A 14,477-nucleotide genomic window follows, 5' to 3' on the forward strand; every position below is an offset into this window, starting at 1 on the left:
GGGCGCCGGCCGCCCTGAGGGTTGGGAATCTGGGGCCAGGGTGGGGGCCAGTTCGGGACAGACTCCTTCATTCCCTGAAGTCCGGGGTGCGGGGCGCACCCGCGACTGTCACGTTAGAGGCAAGGAAATGCGCACTCCTTAGCAATCAGCTCGCTTGACAGCGGTAAGGAGGGAACTACAAATGCGGTTTTCCCGCATCCATTGGGAGAAGGTTTACCACTCGGATGACCGCTCCGTCCTGGTTTTCCATGGGCTCCACTTTTTTGTCACGCCTTTGCCACCTGGCTTACCAGATGTCTGGTCAGTGTCATGGGAGCCCAGCCCTGGACAGTGGGGGTCCGGCCAGCCTAGTATCTAGGAAACGCGCTGGGGAGACCAGGGCAGCCCCCGGGAGGAGAGATGCACTGAGTGGCGGCCCTATTCCTGCTGTGTCTTCCCTGGAGGGAGGGTAGGCATCTTGTTGACCCAGCAGCAAGAATTCCCAGCTCCTTGCAGAGCAGGCCAAATGTTGTGTTGCTTTCTCTTCGACGGGCTTTACTTTCTCACCCAGGCCAGGTTTTCTTGGGGTTTGTCTTTCATTCCCTAAGGAAAGGTTCTCGTTTACAGCAGCGGAATGAGAATTCTGGGACTATTTTTCTGGTGACTGTAGTCTTCCATTTAAATGTGCTAAAAGGGAACTAGGGCGCTGCGCTTGGAGCCACAGGCTGGAAAGGAGTTTTTTCCTCCAACACAAAGATGATAAAAGCACGATGTAGTCAATAAAATTCCACCCTTATGCAAGCGTGTTACGATATTTAAGGAAAAAGCCTCAGCACAGTTCAAGTAATCTGCCACGCGGTTATTTCCTTCTGCCCGTTGGGCAGCTCAGAGCTTTACCAGCCTCCACAGCTGAGCAGACACCCCCTACACAAGGGGTTGAGGATGGAAGTGGCAGTGTTTCAATCCTGCCACTCCAAGGCATGGCTTTGTATTGAGAAAGAAATGAGACACAAACTCTATCCCCACAGTGTCCTCAGTAACACTGAGAAACCCCCAGGATGTCTGTTCGTAAATATTGGCTGCAGATTCCAGTGTAAAAATTTAGCAGAACGCATCCTCAGGTAAAATGCAGTATCTGGTCAGAACTAAAATATTAACAGAGGTACTTAACTTTGTGGATTACCTTTAACTATATAAAAAGTACTTGAAGATGAATGTGGCCAGTGTTGTTAAAAGAGGGCCTCTTCACCTTTTCAGTCTGCTTTTGAATTTAACCTTCATTTTAGCTTCTAAGTATGTTTTATTATATTTTACCAAAGGGATATAGATGAGCATAATATATGCATATTTGGGTTAGTTTATTTTAAGAGAAACAGAATATTCTTCTTGTTTTGCTTATTTAAATTATATAACCGGGGTCGAAAACAAAAAGAAAAAAAACAAACAAACCAAACCAAAAATCCCTGACAGCTTTGAGGTTGTGTTTACTTCTGGGTTGTTACTATAATTGCTGTTTTAAAAAGCCTACATTTCAAACAGACAAATAGACCTTGGAAAAGCTTTTTCTGCCTGTCATATTTAACAGTAGTTTTCAAATTGAGGGAGAATTCTCAAACTTAGGGCTTTAAATTTTTGTTTGAATCACTTTGCTTAGAACTTTGCTTTTGTTTTTTAAAGAAGGAAGGCCAGCATCCAGTTTGAAAGGTCAAATGTGGCAAAATAATGATGAATGTACTAAAATAAGATGGTTCTGCGTCGACAATCTGTTGCTGTAAGGTTTGTAACTTACTGGCAGCATCAGCAGCAGTATTCATAGTTAAAGGGCTGGATCTGCACAGAGCTTGTCTGTGTCTTGGGGTTACTTTGTGTTGCCTCAAATTTAAGGGGTTGCAGTGACGGGTTGAGGGGTGCATGGCATGACTAATTAGGGCTCTGTACCATCCGTGGTTTGGTTCCTTGTTCATTAGCAGCTGTGAATAGTGATGTGATGTGAACATAAACGCAGGCATTGTCCTCTGCTTTCCTGGAGAAGTTTGAAATCACGCAGAAAGAAAACCAGATGCTAAAGTGTGTGTGCGTGTTTGATTCAAATTGTCACATGGCCCTCTGTTGGCGCACATGTGCAAATTCCTGCATTGCCTATGTTGAGTTTAAAACTGTGAACTTATTTTATTGAAAAATTATTAACCGAGAACAATCTTAATTTGGCATTATTTAGAATTTTTGAATAGTTCTACTGGTATCCTTTAAAAGATTTCTGGTAGATAGAAATGGGCCATCTTTATCATATGACTAGATACCAATCGTAAAAACTAAGAGTTTAGGGTTTGGGAAAGGATGCATTATTCTCTTTGATGTAATTTTTTTCTAAGTTAAAAATAAAGCCCCCAAATGTTTTCTAGTTTCCTGGAAAATTTATATACTGTATTACAGATTTTCCTCTCTCAAAGAAATACCAGGTGATATTAGGATATTGCACACATGAATTATAATTCAAAAATATTTCGACTTAATCTGAGAACAGGGACTGTAAAGTACAGAAGTCTGGTGAATTTTGATCATCTAGGAAACATTAAACTATTTGAGCAACAGCTTAGAATGTGAATTAATGAAGGACTTAAAATTTAAACATGGAAGAAGTTCCTGAGCAACAGGAGAATTCAAAGCTCTAAGCATGTCTAATTGGTCCATCATTGAGTTTGCTGCTAAATAACAGAAAGGGGCTATGCACACAGGAAGGCTGCAGCTTACTCTGCCTGGAGGTTTATATTATTTTCAGCTGCACCTCATTGGCAGCACCTTTTTACTCCCCTAAGTGTACTTGACATTTCCTTTTTTCTTTTGGTGATGTAAAAGAAAGAACAAGAAACTATGCTCTTGACAGAAAAGAAAACTCCAACAACAAAGAACAATGAATAGTTTCATTAAATTTCCATTTTAAAAGTGTTTGATATTTTGACCTAAAAGAAATACAAATGAGTATTGATTACGGTGCTGCTCTCCTTTAAATTATCTTATCCTAAAGTCAAAGCTGGGTAGGACTCCCATCACTCAAGGAGGCTGCTGGTCTTTAGCAGGTTCAAAAGGCAATATCCTGGTCCTCCACCTTCTCCGTCCTGAGATCCACGGTGGGGAAACTGTAGGAAGGAATATGAACAGTGCAGGGGACAGGAGGCAGGGGTTCAGTTTTTAAAGAGCCGCTGGGCCATCTGAAGACAAGCACAGCCTTGACATTCAGCTCTGAAACTGCCTGCTGGAGGGGGCGAGGCTGGAGCAGGAGGCAATGCTGTGTGGGCTGCACCGGGTTTGCCTTTGGCCCCAGCGTGGTCCCCAAAAGACGGGCTCCTTCTTAGAGCACATCACAGCACAGACTTCAAAAGGATAAGAAGTGACCATATTTAGAACTGACCCAAGTGCCAAGGGCAAGAATCAGGAGGCCCAATGTAAAAGCAATGGTTTTAGGTGCCCGCTGCTCAGAGCTATTCCAACAGCGTCAGCATTCAGTGAGCCAGCAGATTATGTCATTCATAAACACCTGTGAAGGCTCCAGCGAAGTTATATAGGTTTCAGCTTGTGGAGTGTTGTACATTTACTGACAGTGAAAATGGCAAGCTATTTATAGGAGATTTAATGATCAGGAAAGTACTGCATTATTTCCTGATATGCTGGACACTTCCTAATATGCTTCCCTTTTGGAACAAAGTTCTGTTTTTACAAGGACTCTTTAAAAATTATTTTATTTCTCCCATTTGTGCATCAAATGATTGGGGTGGTATAAATCATTTGCTTTATTTGTAAATGCTCTACTGCCTTTTATAGGTGGTCTTCATAAGTTACATTTACTCAAAAATTTATTCTTAATTTTTTTTCACTTGACAAAGTGTATAAAAATATCTTAAATTTTCATTTTCTCAGAGCTGTATTCTTTCGGTAACTGTGAGCAAAGATCATACAAAAGTTATTTTAACTATATTAAAACAACTGTATCAATTCTACTGTAATATTGTAGAATTTTATTTTACTTCCAGACTGAAAAGTTGTTTTTTGATGTGGAGTTGAACTTTAAAGTTGATTTTTTTTCTCAAAATTGTTTAAAAATCTTATAATGTGGATGGCTTACATGTTCATATCTAAATGGTTTGAAAAATAGCTTAAGAATTTCTTTTGACATTAATAGATAAAGTTATTAATTTGATCTGGATAGTGAGTTATCTCTTTTTATGTGACACAAGCACAGATGTGTTAAAGGCACATACACATTCCACACATACACACAAACCACACATACACCTCACACATACACACACATATGCACAGACACACCACACGCCCACACATGACCATACAGACACCACACACACACACAACACACACAACCCCACAGGCCACAGGTAGATGACTTGTGATGACTTTGGATGGGGGCTGTTTTCTTTCTTGTTAGAAAATGGGAAATGTCGTATTTCTAGAAACATCCAATTGTCTCAGTCATTTCTTTTATATTCATGTTTAAGAAAAAGATAAGCTACGACAAAACTTCCATCCTATAAGGAACAGATGGCTGCTCCTCTGCCTCCGCATGGTGTCTTACCTTTGAGTATATGTCATAGTTTTGAGGAATATATGATTACTGTCACTAAAGCAGAGTCCTGGGAACAGAAAGCCTGGGCAGCAAACACGTGAACCCACTTGGAAGACTGGCTTTCCAGCCAACAGGCTGGCCCTGCAGGATGTGCTGGTGCTGCTGGCCTGAAGTGCCTGGCTTAGGGTAGGGGAGATTAGAGCAGACACCTGGGCTGGTGAAGGTCCTGGACTGGTGAAAGGCAGGACACCTGGGCTGCAGCCCCACCACCACCTTACTGTGGGACTAGAGCAGTCAGCTCACCTCTCTGGACCTGGCTGTCCCCGGCTGCAGCAAGTTGAAGGCAGGGTTGTGCTGGGGTTGGTCTCTACGGGTTGGGGGCCTGGCCAAGGCAGAAATGGTGGCATCAGAATCGGTATCGTTTTTTGCTCCAGCATCTAATGTAATTGGAAGAGATGGGCCCAGGGAAGCACACTGCAGTATCAGGAGTGTGCTCACCTGGTGGACACCTGCTGGATCACGGGGGCCAGGGCCAGATCCTGCAGTGCAAGGACCCAAGTCCATGGTGGGGCTCAGAGGAAAGCAGCAAGGAGGAGCCAGCATGTTCAATGAAAATACCCAAGGGTAATAGAGGTAGTGAATTATTTAATTCATAAATAAAATGGTTGCAGATGCAATGGAAAGAAGTGACCAGTTATGTGTGTTTCCTGGGTAAAGGGCAATTTTGCAGTTTATCATAAGAGTTCTACAATATGTGGTGGATAAATAATATCTTTAAGGTGGGAGGCAGTGAGCATAGGAACAGCCTACTGAGTGGATGGATGTTGACCATCGTGTGTGTGTGTTTCTGTGTCTGTGTGTGGGTGTCACAGAGGTGTGGGGATGTGCAGCTGCACAATATGCCTTACAAGTTGGTTTTGGTCTTACAAATTCATAATTACTCATGTTCTGTGAGTTAAAAAACAAAACAAAACATTTTGACCCCATTGTGATTTCGCCTCTCCCCTCCCCACCAAAACAACAACAGTGTGACAATGTGAGGGTCCACTGGGAGTCATTAGTCCATGTCTCCCAGTGCTAGAATTGGTGAATTTTCCCTGAAGGGCCACTTCAGAGTTGCAGAGCAGTCATGGTTATAAATAAGCAGAGTGGAACCAGTTACACTGGGGTGACAGGGATTAGGCATCCCTGTTTGGACCACTTGACCCCCAGTGAGATACCAGGGGCCAAAGGCCATGTTTCCATGGTTACAGGCCATGCTAGTCTTCTTCATCTTTGTGAGAAGAGTTGGTGAGAAGGTGCCAGATATACCTCAGCCCTCCTGTACATCTGACATGTCTGGAAGAGGGGACCACCACTGCTCTTCTTGGCTGGTGGGCATCTTCTCAACACTGGATGGCACCTCTGGCTGGGGCCTCTTTTTAAGGCAGGTGGCAGCAGTTTAGTTAGATCCATGGATTCTATGATCTATGCATTCTGGGTTCAGACACGCCTTGCTCTGCACCACAGCTGGTCTGGCAAATACCACTGCCATCTAGTGAAGATTTGGGTTTCTAGCCATGAGCCCAGGTGCCTGTGAGGATCTGCATTGAAGCCTGGATGCTGGAAGAAGCTGCAGAAAAGGAAAGTTGAGGAGACAGCTCGAACAGGTGCCTTACCCGGTCCATTGGTGCTTGCAGGTGCCTGATGCCCCAGCAGCTGTCTGGATATCTGAAGCTCTTCAAAACCAAGAAGAAAAATGTTCAAAGAGCTCATTGTTATAGTGCTGCTTACTTCAGACTTGAAGCCATCCTCAGATGTGATCTGAAATGCATGGTTTTCCCAAAGTGGAGAACCCCTCAAAAAAGGCTTTCCTCATTTTTGTCTATTGAATAGGCAGAAAAAGAAGCAAAGTGTCCATTCCAAATTTCAAGAATTTAAACTTGTATGAACCCTTCAAACTCTGGAACTTGGCCTTCACCCAGCCTCACATCAGAAATGCTCTCTACTCTGAGGTCATTCTGACAAACTTCATTTTATCAAATTCCATTAAATATAATTGCTTGGCAATCTACTGACAATAGTGCTTTTTGCTTTGCAAACATTAAAAATTTCCACTGCCACCTGCCCAAATAGAAACTTTCTGTTTAAAAAAATACCAAAATATGGTTCTAGCTCTGTTGACAAGGAATTTACCCCCAAGGTGGTATTTAGTAGAGGTACTGTATACTCTGGGCCTCTTACAGTTTTTACCAAAGCGGGAGTCACAGAAGGCTTTTATTTCTTAAGATAAAACAATGAAAATGTAGTTGTTTTGAGTGTTCTTTGCCTGGAAGACGCAGCCCTTCACAAGGACTTATTGCCCCTCCGGAAGATGGACAAAATGTAAGTGAATTATGAGGGATTTGTGTACAATCATCCCTTGAGATCTAAGGGGGATTGGTTCCAGGAACCCCATGGATACCAAAATCTGAGCATGTTCAAGTCCCTGATACAAACTGATGCAGTATTTGCAAATAACTTATGCACATCTTCCATATACCATATACTATAATTGTAATATCTCTAGATTACTAATACTTATTATAATGCAAATGCTACACAAATATTTGTTATACTGCATTGTTTGATTTGTGTTATTTTTTATTTTTGTATTGTTATTTTTATCATGTATTTAAAACAATATTTTCATGAATTTGGAGGGCCAACTGTATTCCATTATTCCCTAGCATATGCATTTTTTTTATTTTGGAGATGGAGTCTCACTCTGTCACCCAGACTGGAATCCAGTGGCATGATTATGGCTCACTGTAGCCTCGACCTCCCAGGCTCAAGCTATCTTCCCAATAGCTGAGAGAAAGGCACACACCACCATGCTTGGCTAATTGTTTTACTTTTTGTAGAGATGGGGCTTCCCTGTGTTGCCCAGACTGGTCTTGAACTCCTGGCCTCAAGTGATCTGCCTGCCTCAGCCTCCCAAGGTGCTAGAATTACAGGCATGAGCCACTGTGCCAGGCCTGCACAGGCGTCTTTCTAGGATTAAAGTGAGTAGTGCAGGTTTCTCTTCTGGCCATGGTGGGCCCTCCCTGCTGATTTTGACTGCATGAGCTGTGCTTCAGGCTGGCAAAAATACAGGTTGGCCCCTGCCAGGCACATGGTTTAGTTCCTGGATGTGCCCTTGGGCTGTACCATGTCGAATACCAAAGAGCCCCCTCACCAGTCAGGATTTAGCGCTTCCCTCCTTGCTGCCTCTCCTTCCTTGAGTCTGGGTTTGGCTGCCCCAGGTCTTCTCAACAAAAAGACCTCCACAACCCACTCAGCAGGAGAGGCCCCTAAAAACTGGCAGCAGGAGAAAGACAGCCTTGAGCCTATTCATTCTGCCCATCCCTGACATGACATGAGGGGTGAGGGAGCCTAACCCACCTCACACTGATCTCTACCTCCTCTGCTTGCAGCCCTGCCTGTCTTGCAAGGTCACCTGCTAACCTTGTAACATGCCTTGTGAAACACCCTTTTATAAAATTCAAACATTTATTATGAGGATTTTAAAACATACATCAACATACGAAACATATAAACACAACAAAACAGAGAGAATGGTGAAATGAGGCCCCAGGGACACGTCACCCACCACCCAACTTCAACAGCCATCGGCTCAGTGCCATCTGCACCCCCCCACCCTGCACTGTTTAGGAGCAGTTTCCAGACTTCCAGGTTTTGCCTGCTGCTCCTCTGTGGACTTGTGTGGGCCTGTCTTTGCCCTGATGTGGGTCAAGCAGTGGCCTGGATGTCCAAATTCCTTCTAGACATGAAGGCACTCGTCACGCAGTGGGAATGAGGGCTTCAAGTTGGTCCGTGGTGACTGTCCTTCAGGAATGAACTTACAAGTGTGTTAGTGGGGCCCTAGAATTGTGCAGGTCTGGATGGCGCCTCCACCTCAGTGCTTGAAGAACACACCATGTTCTTGACGAATAAGTTGCAGCCTCAGGCTTAACAGTGATATCAAATATGGCCAAGTGGTTCAGGGTCCCAAGTGTGCTCAGACATCCTAGATTTGACTCTGTGGTCCCCAGGAAGCACTGTGAGCTGTGAGGAGGGGCAAGTCTCCTAGCCTTCAGGTGGGGAAGTGGGAGGCGCACCTCCCAACCTCCTCTACTGAGTGCCCGGCAGGGCCTCTTCCAGTATCCGAGGAGCCTTCTGGAAATGGGTGTTCTCCCAAGTTGTTTTTAATAGTATTAGTCAGGGTTCTTCAGAAAAAACAGAACCAAGAGTTTCTTATAATAAAAGGGATTTATTATAAGGAATTGGCTTGCATAATTTTGGAGGCAGGCAAGTCCCAAGGTCTGCAGGGTGACCCAGACCTAGGAAAGCTGATAGTGTCAGTTCCAGTTCTGATGCTGGCCTCTTGAGACCCAGGAAGAGCCAATGTTTCAGTTTGATCTGAAGGTGGGACAAAATAGTGTCCCAGCTTGAAGGCCAACAAGAGAAATTCTCTGTTATCCAGGGGAGGGGTCAGGTTTTTTGTTTTATTCAGACCCTCAACGGATTGGAGAAGAGCCACACAAATTGGGGAGGGCCATCTGTTTGTTCAGTCTACTACTGATTCAAATGTTAATGTTATCAAAAAGGAAAAAACTCTCACAGACACACCAGAATAATGTTTAACCAAATATCTGGGCATCTCATGGCTCAGTCAAGCGGACATATACAATTCACCCTCCGAAATACACGTGAACTCTAGAAGTATTTTCTACAGTAGCCACTAACTGACCTGAACCACTTGTAGGGATTTCTGTTTCCTAACAATATGGAAATATGGGATAAGGAATGATCAGATAAACTTGTCTGAAAGAGTCTCAGATTTTATTACTGTTCTTTTGGGTATCAAATAGAGAAACTTTTTTTTTTATTATTTTTTTTTTGAAACGGAGTTGTGCTCTTGTTGCCCAGGCTGGAGTACAGTGGTGCGATCCTGGCTCACAGCAACCTCTGCCTGCTGGGTTCAAGCAGTTCTCCTGCCTTACCCTCCTAAGTAGCTGGGATTACAGGCACGTGCCACCACACTCAGCTAATTTTGTATTTTTAATAGAGACAGAGTTTCTCCATGTTGGTCTGCTGGTCTCGAACTCCCGACCTCAGGTGATCCGCCTGCCTCAGCCTCCCAACGTGCTGGGATTACAGGCCTGAGCCACCGTGCCCGACCCAAATAGAGAAACATTTTTAAATTCCTCAAATGTTTGTTCAGGGTTTACTATAGATGGATGCTAGAGTAGGGGTCTGACCTATAAGACAGATAAACTGTGACTCTGTCCACAAGGGGAGCTGTGAGTAGGTCTTTATGGGGCTAAGTGGCAGGGGCCCATGGCTGTGGTTCACAAGCTGGTTCAGGGTGTGGGGACACGGGTGGCTGCCTGCCCCTGGCATCACACCTGATATGGTCCCTCGAGGTGGGGGCAAGCCCAGCAGCAGGACATGTAGCCACCTTATATTGATGCTTTTGAGTCACAGGAGGCAGAGGCACCCAGGAGGGGAAACATGCTTCTGTGTCAAGGTGTTTCACCAGTAAAATGGAAAAGCATGGGGTTTTTCCCCCTAATCTGCAAACAATAATAACAATAATAATAATTTACAGATATGATTTTCTCAATTTAAGATTTGCTATCATGGAAGTTCTAAAAAGTATATTGGTGCATGTTTCTATTTGGGTTTGACCAAATTAGAGAACAAAGAGCAAATAAGTACTCTCAGAAAAGGGAACTAGGCAGGGTGGCGCCTCTTTTGGGAAGCTGGGCTGAGAACAGAAGGTCACTGGTCAAGCGGGTGAGCTGGCAGGGCCCAGGGCCTGGCAGGTGCCCCTGAGTCCCTCCTGCTTCCCACATGCTGAGAAGCCTCCTTTCGTCCTCTGACTTTCCACGTCCATATGACTGATGGGATCATGGTACCCCTTGCTTAGTCAGCCCGCCTCACCCCTTCCTAGGGCTGAGTTCTCCAGGGTCTCTCCTCTGCTCTCTGGGATAGAGAAACTGCTTTTTAAAGGATTGTTATTTGTAAGGAGGTGATGGCTGCACTATCTAGAGAACTGAGCTGTGAATTTTTCACTGGAAGTAGCAACTCCTGTAATAGATAAGAACCTCATTTGCAGAATGACTTATTAACTCAGGTGAGAGGAGAAAATAAGACTCACAACTTAACAGCCAGAGGGGAGAATTCTGATGTCTGGGTGTTGACCACAACCCCTGTCCCCCTCATTGCCCTCCTTCCCTCCTCCCTCCTGCTGGACCCCCAGGGCAATGGTTAACATCTGGCTCTTGGGACAAAAAAGTCATGATTTGAAGTTTTGCCAGTTTTTGTGCTGTGAAGAACCACTGCCCTGCTGCCACTGGGAGGCGGGAAGAGGAATGCAGTAGCTCAGCTGGTAGAGTCTACACCACACGGTACAGTGAATTCAGTCTTAAGGTGCAGACAGCAGCAATGTGTAATACAGTCATTAGGAGGTTCTCTGTTTTTAGTACTTACTATCTTTGTTTGTCTTATAATTACATATACAGGGAGAGGGACACACTCCTTAGGTCTGTTCCCCGCTAAGTCAGCCTTCCTCCCATCCTGCCTCCACTCGAAGCCCTCTCTCTTCCCTTGTGCGTCCTTTCCTTCCCACTTCACTGCCTCTCTTCTTATTCACATCAATATGCAGTGACCGGCTTCTCCCGGTCCGTGGATAGTGATCTGGAAAAGGTCCATCAGTGCCCCCTCGTGTGAAATCTAAACCCCTTTTCGATTCTTTTGCCGCCTGACCTCCCTCCCCGCAGACCCCGATGCTGTTGTCCTCTCCCTGGAGGACTCCCAGTCTTGGCCTTGAAGTGTTTTGTCCTTTGGTTCTCCTCTTATCTTTCCATTTTTGTTTCTGGATTTTTTCCAATCTTGCCCTCCCCATTCACCCATTGACTAGTGTATTCCTTCATCAATTTTAAAATCAATTGTTTCATTCAACGGGTATCTATTGAACCCCTATTCTGTGCTAGGCCTGTGCTAGGATTGGGGATAGAGTGGTGAATTGTTTGCTTCCTGCTCCTTCAGTGCCAGTGGGGGAGACAGATGAGAGAAAATACCAGGAGCCACGCTAGTCGTGGTGACGTGGAAATCAAGGATGGCTTCTCCCAGGAGATGATACTGAAATGGAGCCGAAATAACGGGTGGGATTATCTGGCAGGCAGGTGGGACAGGTGTGTATAGGTGTCAGTGCCTGATTGCGTGGGCGCATCTAGAGGAGGTGACAGAAGCAGAGTGCGCCTGCTTGGCTGGAGTGTGTGGAACCAGACAAGGTGTGGGGTCAGACCTACAGCTCACTGAACTTTGGCAAGTGTGGTGGGAAGCCACTGGCAACTTTCCAAAAGGTTACTCTGTCTTCTGTGTGGAGAAATGATTGGAAAAGTAAGAATTAAAGTAGAGGCAATTAGAAGACAATTAAGAGTGATGATGGAAGCAGAGACAAGCATCATGGGCTCAAGGCTACTGAAACATCTACCCAGGTCTGTGTGTCTAACTGGTGGTGCAACCTGCCCATCTACCATTTTGGAGGCCTCTTAAGTGTAGCGTGTCTCAAAATAAATTCACGATTTTTCCCTCTGGCATCTGTTTCTTGTTTATGTGTCACACGGTTCATCCTTTCCCCAAATCTGAGACCCCCAAGTCATTGCTGAACACGTCCTTTATCTAAGCCTCTTACATCTGTTCATTCACCAACCTCTCATTTCCACCTCTAAAGGGTTTCACGTTTTTCTTCCTTTCCCTTCCTTTTATTCTGATTCATGCCCTCACCATTTTTCTTTTTTTTGCCTTGATGATTGCAATAAACTACTGATCTTTCCAGAAAATTGCTTTGGGAAAGACTTTTCTTGTTAAATAAGAGAAAAAAATGATACTGCCTCTCTGAAATGTTTCAAACAATACACAACTGTTTGGGGTGAAAAGTGAAGTTTCCTCTCAGCTCTCTTCCTGACACTTACTAATTTTATTCTTCTCAGAGATAATCCCCAACAATGATCTGCTACTTATATTTCCAGGGTGTGTGAAAACACACACACACACACACACACACACACACGTCTTTTTCTTTTCTTTCTTTCATCTTTTCTTCTTTTCGTTTACACAATACAAAACATTCTACATATATTGATCTGTGACTTGTTCTTCTAACTTTATATGCTTTGGAAATCTTTCAATATTAGTACTTATAATTCTGTCTCTTTTTTGGGCATTCACTTGGCACTCAAATTATGGGTGAACTAAAATTTATTCCAACAGTTCCCTATTGTTAGACAGGTAGACAGTTTCTAATTTCTCACAAATTATAAAATAGTGAATATTCTTCTATATTCATCTTTCCACTTGGACAGATATTTTTCACTGTGTGTATAATAAGTTTATTCCTTTCCTTCTCTTATTGCCTTGGCTGGAGTTTTGAGTACAGTCATCAGTTCTATTGGTGAAGGCTACTTTCTTGCTCCTGGCTACAAAGTGAACTCTTCTGTTCAAATATCAAGAACATTTATGATTACACACATTTTAACAAGTTAAGAAAATTTTCCTATGATCCTAGTTTTTTAGAAATCTGAAATAGTTGCTGAATTAAATCAGGTTTTTTTCAGCATCTAGTAAGGTAAATATGCATTTTTCACCTTTTTCTGTAATTGTGGTGAATTATTTATCTTTCTAAAATACATGTCTGTCATCTCATCTGCCTAATTAAAAGCTCTCTGCTCCTTGCTTGCCTTGCTTACAGAATTCAATCCAAATTCCTTATTCTGAGTGTAAAAACTTTCAGTTTGGCTTCATTTTACTTCTGGAGCTTCATCTCCTGCACCCCTACCCCGATACTCCAACCATAAGGAGAAACTTGTTTTCTCCCAAACCAGTTGCACTTCTGGGCTTAGCTAAAACTCTTCCCCTCTGGGCCCCTTCTCATCTTGGCCTAAAATAATCCTCTTTGGCCTTCAAGACTAAGCTCACATAAACAAACTGTTCTCTACTGCCTCTCCTATTCGGGCAGCTGGTGCCCTCTGCTCAGGGTCTCCAGAGCTCTGTAGCCTTCAAGTCAATCCATATGAAGTAAGACTCTACCAGATGCCCAATGCCGGAGCCCCGGATAATCCAAAATGAATTGGATGAATAGTTCCCACTCTCAGGGAAACCATAATCTAGATGGGCTTACATGTGTGTGGCATCAGACCATGAGTTTTATATGTGATGTGTTATGAACTGAGTGTCTGTGTCCTCCCGGAATTCATCTGTTGAAATCCTAACCCCTAATTCGATGGTGTTAGGAGGTGAGGCCTTTGGGAGGTGATTAGGTCATAGGGGTGGAGCTCTCATGAATGGGATTAGTGCCCTTATAAAAGAGGTCCCAGAGAGCTTGCTTGCCCTCTTTCTACCATGTTAAGGATGCAGCAAGAAGACAGTCTTCTGCAACCAGTGAGCAAGCCCTCACCAGACACTGAATCTGTCAATACCTTGATCTAGGATATCCAGACTCCAGAATGAAAAATAAATGTTTGTAGTTTAAGCCACCTAGTCTGTGGTATATTTGTTATGGCAGCCTGAGCTGACAACGACATGATGTAAGGCCATGGATTGTGGGACAGGTGTTCAGCCAGTGTATTAACCTGTTCTCGCATTGCTGTGAAGAAATACTCAAGACTGGGTAATTTATAAACAAAAGAGGTTTAACTGGCTCTGTAGGCTGTACAGGAAGCATGATGTTGACATCTGCTCAGCTTCTGGGGAGACTTCACAGCAGAAGGTAAAGCAGGGAGCAGGCACATGGCAGAAGTGGGAGTGAAAGAGAGAGAAGTAGAGCCCTACACTTTTAAATGACCAGATCTCACGAGAATTCACTCACTATCGCGAGAACAGCACGGTGGGGATGAACGAAGGGGGTGGTGCT

The 14,477-nt window shown here is 44.0% G+C and overlaps 1 protein-coding gene across 1 annotated transcript in view; it reads left to right on the forward strand.

Moving 5' to 3' along the window:
• Nucleotides 1–14,477, forward strand: part of SHC3 (SHC (Src homology 2 domain containing) transforming protein 3) — a 168,661-nt gene that overhangs the window by 1,316 nt on the left and 152,868 nt on the right. The window contains exon 2 of the mRNA XM_011948031.1: nucleotides 6,874–6,922. Coding sequence (XP_011803421.1) covers nucleotides 6,874–6,922 — 49 coding nt within the window. The remainder of the gene's footprint in view (nucleotides 1–6,873; nucleotides 6,923–14,477) is intronic.

Source organism: Colobus angolensis, unplaced genomic scaffold, assembly GCF_000951035.1.
Source record: "Colobus angolensis palliatus isolate OR3802 unplaced genomic scaffold, Cang.pa_1.0 Scaffold272, whole genome shotgun sequence".
In the NCBI taxonomy this organism is placed as follows: domain Eukaryota; kingdom Metazoa; phylum Chordata; class Mammalia; order Primates; family Cercopithecidae; genus Colobus; species Colobus angolensis.